The 9,507-nt window shown below is 48.3% G+C and overlaps 1 protein-coding gene across 1 annotated transcript; it reads left to right on the top strand.

Moving 5' to 3' along the window:
• Positions 1-2,876: 2,876 nt before the first annotated feature.
• On the top strand, positions 2,877-8,201 carry LOC143187623 (uncharacterized). The gene has a single exon (XM_076391849.1). The coding sequence runs from the start codon at positions 2,877-2,879 to the stop codon at positions 8,199-8,201; it is 5,325 nt and encodes a 1,774-aa protein (XP_076247964.1).
• Positions 8,202-9,507: the final 1,306 nt, after the last annotated feature.

A 9,507-nucleotide genomic window follows, 5' to 3' on the forward strand; every position in this document is an offset into this window, starting at 1 on the left:
ATTATACCAAGATCCATAATAATCATAGTAACAGTAATAATAAACAAAATAAGTTTTGAAATAATCATAATAACCCTTATACTAGCCATGGTAACCATAATAGTCATGATAACCATAATAACCATAATAATTATAGTAATAACCATAATAAGCTTGGAAATAATCATAATAAGCATTATACTAGCCATAATAATCATAATAACTATAATAATCATACTAGTCATAATAATACCTATAATAAACTGGGAAATAATCATATTTATCATTATAATAGCAATAATAACCATAAAGATCATAATAGCCATAATAATCTGAATGTTGATCCTAATAATCATACTAACAACCATAATAATCACACTGATCATCATAATAACTACAATAATCATAGTAATCGTAATTGCAATGTTAATAAGCATAGCAATAGTCACAATAATCATAGTAACCATAATAATCTTAATGATGATCATAATATCCATGATAATTATACCAAGATCCGTAATAATCATAATAATCAGAATAATAACCATAATGGGTTCGGAAATAATCACAATATACATTATACTAGCCATATCAACCATAATAGTCATAATAGCCACAATAATCATAATAGTCGTAATAATAACAATAATGAACTTGGAAATAATCGTAATAATCATTATAATAGTCATAATTGCCATAAAAATCACAATAGCCATAATAATCGGAATGGTGATCATAATAATCATACTGACAAGCGTAATGATCATAGTGATCATCATAATCAATACAATAATCATAATAATCGTAATTGTAATGTTAATAAGCTTAGCAATAGTCACAATAATCATAGTAACCGTAATAATCTTAATGATGATCACAATATTCATGATAATTACATCAAGATCCGTATAATCATAATAATCATAATAATAACCATAATGGGTTCGGAAATAATCATAATATACATTATACTAGCCATAAGAGCCATAATAGTCATAATAGCCATAATAATCATAGTAGCCATAATAATAACCATAATAAACTTGGAAATAATCATATTTATCATTATAATAGCAAGAATAACCATAAAAATCATAATAGCCATAATAATCTGAATGTTGACCATAATAATCATACTAACAGCCATAATCATTATAGTGATCATCATAATAACTACAATAATCATAATAATCGTATTTGTAATGTTAACAAGCATAGCAATAATCACAATAATCATATTACCCATAATAATCTTAATGATGATCATAATATCCATGATAATTATACCAAGATCCGTAATAATCATAATAATCAGAATAATAACCATGATGGGTTCGGAAATAATCACAATATACATTATACTAGCCATATCAACCATAATAGTCATAATAGCCATAATAATCATAATAGTCATTGTTTAAAATGCATTTAAATTTCGAAGCATTGTTTCGTCCGCGAGAATCGCAGTACGTTAACGTGCTGTGACCGACCGAAGGTCGCCTTCGGTAGGAAATTCAGTTGCGTTGACAATAAACTCGGTACATTCGAATTGCAACTCGTTTTTCATCCGATGCGGTTGAAGTTCGAACAGGTGAGCGATTACGATCAGCTGTTTGAATCTCAGGCCCGATAACGAGTGGGGGTATCGGAGCCTGACAAAGAGAGAGAGCAAAATCGGTACATTAGACAAAGAGAGACAATGATAAGCGAGCGCCGCGTAGCGGATTTTCGGGGACTCCGCGATTTTCGCGGAGCGTCTCGCGCTCGCATATCGAAGTCAGTCTTGCACCGAACGCTCGCACGGTAGCAAGGAACAGCATTATAGAAGAGTCTACTGAGTTAGAAAATTTGGGCACCAAGTTCCTTAGCTCTTGACGCCTTCTACGCTGTATTATCGCACTACAGCTCGCCATAGCTCCCTTCGAGAACCACGTATTACACGTGCGAAGGCAAAGCGATTGTTTAGTCGCGATAAATTTAAAAGACGAGTAACTGCGCTCTTGGAATCGGTGGCTACCTCGATTCCCTGAGCTTGCTATTCGTCGGAGGAGCAATCAAGACCTCTTCTTGGTTGAGCCCCGATATTGGCACCAACGGAGAGGGTAAACGTAAGTGTATCACCTCTGCGTTGCCCGTGTTGTGTCACCCGTTTAGTAGCAGCCCGCGTACGACGAATAGATGCGTACGTTGCGGTGAACGGTGAGTGCTACAACCTCTGGCCTTTATCCGCCGCCAAGGCTAGCTAAAGCTAGCACCGAGGGTCGAACGCTCGCGAATCTCGGCTTACAACCGTGATTCGCACGAGGCAAGCCTTCTTGGAAGGCAGGTTTAGCAGAGAAAAGGAGGATCCCTCCTCTCTGCACACTGGTCTGCCGACGCTTTCTTCAGAGCGAAGAAACGTCGGTATTACAGTCCACTACATTACCTTAACGATACGTCAAGGTACTGCTCCCCCCTCCACGTAGGCTCGTTTCGAAGCCTGGAGTCGGGAAGGCAACGGTTTGGCTTGAAAGCAATACGCTCGCTGACCAGTGCGGTTTCGCCGCTCTTTTCTTTTCCAGACGCCAGCGTCGCTAAGGGACACCGGCCGGCGTCAGTCCAAGGGACCCTTCCCTAAGATTTTGGTCGAAGACCCCCAACTAAACTAAAAAAAAAAAAATAAACGTCGTATTTAAGTCCTTTTTAGGGCCGACTCAAATTTAATTAAGTGTACAATTTTTTTCTTGACACCCTTCTCTCAACCACCCAATCCGGACCCCGTTAGATCCCTGAATTTTCAGCGATTCTAACATAAGGTCCTTCGAGCCGGATACGGTTGAGAAAGGGCAAGGAAAAGTTGTATTAGCTTCTCTTCAGGTCGAATTTCGAGTAGCCTTTACCTCTCGAACCGTACCACCATGTCCACTCCCCAAAGAGAACAGGCGCTTTCGCCCAGCCTCGAGAGTGACATGGAGGATATCGTCTCGCGAGTCAGAGGTTTGACCCGACTCGTGACGGATCTGAAGAAGAAAGGACGAAGTAGTTTTACTATCTTCCTCCTGAAAGAAAAGCTAAACTATGCCACGGAAGTGTGGAGGGACGTGCTCGAGCGAGTTAGTCGTCTCAAACAGGGCATTCCCCTCCATCACCGTAAAGGTATACCCTTTTTCGATCAGGAGGTGCTTCAGGACGCCGAGGACACGTTCCACGAGGTCCAGGATTTCCTAATGACGGAAATCGCACAACTGGTCGAAGCGAAGGAGCGGGTTGAGTTGGGTATTAACCAACGTAAAGCCGAGGGTGCCGGCTTTGACAACACGCAGATTCCAGTCGCGTTGCCTAAGCAAAGCCTTCCAAAGTTCAGCGGTGATTCCAGAAAGTGGAGACACTTTGAGGATCTATTCACCGCTGGCGTGAAGAATAACCAACGGTTGTGCGACGCACAACGGTTGCAATATTTGAACGCGTGCTTGGAAGGTGAGGCTCTCGCGACGATCGCCGAATTTGAAATTGCGGATCGCAATTTCAGCGAGGCGTGGGACGCCCTGAAGAAACGATTCGGGAACCCACGCACAATTATCACTCAGCTTCTTGAGACCTTACGGAAGCTGAGAATGATAAAAAAAGGCGATCTACCCAGCTTCCAGCAAGTCACAGTGAGCTGGAGACAGACGCTCGCTGCGCTCAAGAGATTGGGGCGCCCTACTAAAGAGTGGAGTGACGTGCTGGTCATTCTCATAAAAGAGAAGCTGGAAGCAGCCCTGCAGTGGGAGTGGGAAATGTCTATCCAATCGGACACGGACTTCCCGTCGTTTGACGACATGATGAAGTTCCTTGACGGACAGGAGCGCGCGTTGGTGGCATTGGAACACCAACGATGCAACGCAAAGGCGGAAGTCACGCCGAAATCTCGCATACGGCAGCATAACGCCGTGGTCGAGAATGCTCCCCCTACTCCCGAAAAGTGCGTGTTTTGTGAACAACCGCACGTAGTTGCTACGTGCAAAAAGTTCAAGACACTTTCGCCGGAACAGCGGTTTCAATACATGAAGAATAATCAGTATTGTATAAACTGCTTGGCGTCAACGCACACGGTGACACACTGTCGAACCAGCATGTCATGTAAACAGTGTAACGGACGGCATCATACCATCCTGCACTTCGATACACAGAAAGTCGGCACAAGTAACCGTCGTACGACGAACAAGCCAAATCAGGGCAAGCGGGAAGCGGGACGGAGCAACGTTCCTGCGCGCAGTCCTGTACAGGCAAACGTAAACACGAATTCTCGTGCTTCTACGTCAGCCGACAACGTTGCGTCTCACTGTGGTGCGACAGAGAGCGTAACGGGATCTGTGTTTCTGGCGACAGCTGATGTGCGAGTCTATGGAAAGGGAGGTACGTCGCGTATCGCGCGTGCACTCATTGATCAGGGATCTGAGGCCTCCTTCATAACAGCGAGTCTGGTGAATGATCTACGACTCGCGCGAAGGAAAACCCAAGCCATGGTAACCGGCTTGGGGGGCGGAAAGACCCATGAGATTACGCACAGCGCGGACATTAGATTCGGGTCAACACGGTGCACTGCACAGGCGTTCCGCACAAGTGCATACATCGTCCCGAAAATTACGTCCTACGTTCCACCGTCGGTTCGCATCTCAGATGCTGAGATCTTAAGTGAACTGACGCTTGCAGATCCAGACCCTGCATCTGATCGACCGATTGAGGTGCTCATCGGTGCAGAGGTGTACGCCAGTATTATTCGACGAGGATTCCGTCGAATAAACAAAACAGGACCGATCGCACAGGAGACGGCCTTGGGCTGGATCCTGTCTGGGCCGATCGACGCAGCAAACTCTTCCCCAAATCCAGTGAGGACGCTGCACTGCAGCGTCCTTGAATCGTTGGACAAGGCGATACGGCGATTCTGGGAGATAGAGGAGGTGCCCTCGACCTTGGTGAACACTAAAGCCGAGGACGAATGCGAAGAGCACTTCGTAAAAACCGTCGCGCGAGACGCGACGGGAAGGTTTATAGTTCGGTTGCCTTTTAACCATTCGGACCCGGACAAGCTGTTGGGCGATTCTCTCCCAATAGCTCTCTCCGCGTTGACAAGGTTGAGGAGAAAACTGGACCTGAACCAAACCCTCGTGAAGGAATACAGTGAGTTTCTCACTGAATACGAGTCGTTAAATCATATGACTCGGCTCGAGTCAGTCGATAACATGCGACTCTATATCCCTCACCGAGCGGTTATTCGCACGGAGAGCGCTACGACGAAGCTGCGCGTCGTGTTTAACGCCTCCAGCAAAACAGCGGGCGGACGCTCGCTGAACGACCTCCTCCACGTAGGTCCAAAATTACAGACTGATATCACCGCCGTATTAACGAGGTGGCGTCTGTACGAATACGTGTTAGTAGCGGATATCGAGAAGATGTTTAGACAAATTCTCGTAGCTAAAGAGGATCGTCGTTTTCAATGCATCGTATGGCGCACCCCCTCGACCGAGCGACTTATCGCTTACGAGTTGAATACCGTCACATACGGTACGGCGTGCGCTCCATACCTTTCGATGCGAACACTTCTCGAGCTGAAAAAACAGGACGGCTACCGGTACCCGCTCGCCGCGCCTGTCCTCGAGAAGGACGTCTACGTAGACGATGTGTTTATGGGAGCTCCCGACAAACCGTTGTTGGAGAGAATCCGTAAACAAACGTGCGAGCTCCTACAGCGAGGTGGATTTAACCTTCGCAAGTGGGCTGGAAATTCGTCAGATTTGTTACGAAATATTCCACAGAGCTCGCACTCACACGCAGTCGACCTTAATTTGTTTGACGATTCAGAATTAAAGGTACTCGGTCTGCGATGGATACCATCTGGAGATTTTTTCTATTTCAATCTGCAACGGTTTCAACCGTCTGCAACACCGATAACAAAGCGCACTTTGTTTTCGGAGATTGCGAAACTGTACGATCCCCTCGTCTGGCTTTTGCCAGTTATGATCCGTGCGAAAATTTTGATGCAAGCCCAGTGGCTGGAAAAAATCCAGTGGGACGAGCACGTTTCCGCGGAGACGCTCAAAATGTGGAACACATTTTGTGTCGATTGGAACAGATTGAACGATTGGAAATTACCCAGATGGCTCCGATATGGAGCCGATGCAATCTCTGTGGAGCTCCATGGATTTTGTGACGCATCACTCGCTGCCTATTCCGCCGTCACCTACTTGAGAGTGACGACGGTGAACAATGAAGTGTTTACATCACTTCTAATGGCAAAAACGCGAGTGGCTCCGATCAAAACGCAGTCGATCCCAGTTCTTGAATTGAACGGGGCCGTACTGCTCGCTGAGCTTATCGTGCATCTGAGAAAGTCGCTCTCACTGCCGATCGATCGTGTTGTCTGTTGGACAGATTCTACGATCGCCCTCGCTTGGCTTAAAAAACACCCATCGACATGGACGGTTGTGGTAGCCAACCGCGTGTCAAAAATCCAAACGTCTCTTCCGAGCGCTGAATGGCGTTACGTTCCAACACGCTCAAATCCCGCGGATTTAAATTCGCGTGGGATAGAGGCTGCAGATTTTCTGCAGTCGAGACTGTGGATGTTTGGACCAGGGTGGCTGAGCGGACCGGAGGTGGAGTGGCCAGCGATGCCAGCTTCCGTGGAGACCACTGAAAGCAAGCGCATAGCGCATGCACATGTAACGACTCCGAAACCGGAATGGAAATTTCTGTTCCGATTTCAAACGTGGAGAAAACTGTTGCGTGTAACGGCGTATTGTCTTCGCTGGCGAAAACAAACACGCGCCGAACAGGGGTCACCCGACAGTCGAGTAATCGAGGCGTCAGAATTGCGAATCGCAACTGAACGTATCGTGCGTCATATACAAGGCACGCATTTCTCAGAAGAGTACCGGTGCTTGAAAAAACGCCGAGGAATACCTGAGAAATCTCCGCTAAAAAGTCTAAACCCTTTTCTCGACGAAAATGACGTCTTGAGGGTTGGTGGACGACTGGAGAATGCGACGCTTGCATGGGAAACCAAGCACCCGATAATACTGCCGAAACATTATGTGTCAACACTCATAATCCGGCAGTGCCACGTGGATACGTTGCACGGGGGCTTGCAGCTGACCTTGCATACTGTGAGGCAGAGCTACTGGATTCTCGGCTGCCGAAACGCAGCGAAGACGGTTATAAACAAATGCATGCGATGCGTGAGATGGCGAAGCAGCGCCTCCACGCAAATAATGCAGCATTTGATACCGGAACGCTGCAGGCCTGCAAAGGCCTTCGACAACTGCGGAGTGGACTACGCGGGGCCTTACCGTGTCCGCGACTCCGCTGGTCGAGGAAAGACGGCTCACAAAGCGTACATCGCGGTGTTCGTTTGTTACGCCACGCGCGCCGTCCACATCGAGCTCGTCCATGATTACACGACGAGCGCGTTTTTAGCTGCACTCGATCGGTTCGTAGCTAGACGTGGTATACCGTCTTGCATTTTTAGCGATAATGGCACCAATTTCGTTGGGGCCGATCGAGAGTTACGTAAGCAGTTCTGTGAGGCGTTTTCCTCCACAGAAATGCAAAACAAATGCAGCTCTATGGGGATAAGGTGGAGGTTTAACCCCCCCAGCGCTCCTCATTTCGGTGGAATGCAGGAAGCCGGCGTAAAATCGGTGAAACACCATTTAAAGCGCACACTGGGTGAATTCACGCCGACGGGAGAGGAAATGCAGACGCTTCTCTGCAAGATCGAAGCGAGTCTCAACTCGCGACCGATCGCCCCCCTGAGTGACCACCCAGATGATTATGCGCCTCTGACGCCCGGACATTTCCTGACAGGAGCTCCACTAAATGCGATTCCGCTGCAATCGGTGGAAACTGAAAAACTCTCGCGACTATCGCGGTGGAGAGCGATTCACAAATTTCACGAGCAGCTTTGGAGGCACTGGACGCGAGATTATCTCACGCACCTCCAAAATCGCTATAAGTGGCGCACCACCCAACTGCAACTGCAACCAGGGGATCTGGTGTTAGTGCAGAATCCTCTTCTCCCCCCTAATCAGTGGGAAATGGGGAGAATTGAGGAGGTGTTCCCGGGTAAGGACGAAAATGTACGGGTGGTAAAAGTCCGTACAGCAAAGTCCACATATACACGTCCGATTACAAGGATGTGTAAGTTACCCGTGGATGAGCCTGCTGCGGCGACGGTTGCCGAGGTCGAGCAGGCGAAATAAACACCGGACAAAATTCGGTAAAGGCCGAACGAGACAAAGGTGAGGGCAACCGTTCTATTTGAAAAGACAAACGGTCACGAACCCCCCTTTGGCTCCCGGCCCCCTTGACAGTCCAGGGAGGGGAGATGAGGTACTTCTCTCTCTCTCTCTCCAAGGGAAGAGCGCCCCCCGCGAACTCGCGGGCGCCGCCGAAATTTGATCCGATCGCAGCCGGTTGACGATCATTAGTCAAGCAACAATGGCAAGCGATAAAGCAATATCGGCGAGCTTCGACCGCTGCATGCGGATCGGCGAGGAGGCCCTCACCACTGTCGCCCCGCCGGACCAAGGAAGTGCGCCCGCGAGTGGACCACCCACGCCGGAAGATTGGGAATTAAAGCTGGGGACGGAAATATATAAAGTTCCTGGGCATATACCGACCACCACCCGGCGATATCGTATACCGGCAACGGGAGGACGATATTTGGTCAAATGGAATAAGGAGGGCCTACTTACGTCCCTGCTCTGGAAAGAGCAGGGAGGGAAGCCGCAGGAAGGAGCTGCAGCACCGAGGCAGCAGGCTGGCCCTTCGGCTGGCCCTTCAGCTGGCCCTTCGGCTGGCCCTTCGGCTGGCCCCTCCAAGGGGGTCAACAAACGACGGAGGAAGAGGGCGGAACGGCGGGTCGCCACCCCTGCAGCCGGTCAACCAACGTCCACCGTCGCGGCCGGATCGAGGCCCTCAGCACCGACGCCCCCATCGACACGAGCAACCCGGCACCCGCCCGGGGCTTTGGAACAAATGACCCGAACGGCCATCGGGGTGGCCATCGAAACGTCGATGCGTTTTCTCCGGGGCCACCCAGGGTTTTCTCAACCTAGTGCAAAGTAAGTTCAATTAAATTTTGTTTGATTGAATTTTGAGAAGCGCCGTGAGTGAGTTCATCTCAATTGAACTCCACTTGCGGTACTTTGCTCTCTCTCTTTTTGATCGCCTACAGAAATCTTGGTCCTTCAAGTTTCGCGATCCGAGTCGTGTTTGTGTTGAAGCTGCCGATACTCCTTTTGCACGGACAGTGCAAGGGGGGCGGTATGTTTAAAATACATTTAAATTTCGAAGCATTGTTTCGTCCGCGAGAATCGCAGTACGTTAACGTGCTGTGACCGACCGAAGGTCGCCTTCGGTAGGAAATTCAGTTGCGTTGACAATAAACTCGGTACATTCGAATTGCGACTCGTTTTTCATCCGATGCGGTTGAAGTTCGAACAGGTGAGCGATTACGATCAGCTGTTTGAATCTCAGGCCCGATAACGAGTGGGGGTATCGGAG

The sequence above is a fragment of the Calliopsis andreniformis genome, unplaced genomic scaffold (genome assembly GCF_051401765.1).
Source record: "Calliopsis andreniformis isolate RMS-2024a unplaced genomic scaffold, iyCalAndr_principal scaffold0132, whole genome shotgun sequence".
NCBI lineage: Eukaryota > Metazoa > Arthropoda > Insecta > Hymenoptera > Andrenidae > Calliopsis > Calliopsis andreniformis.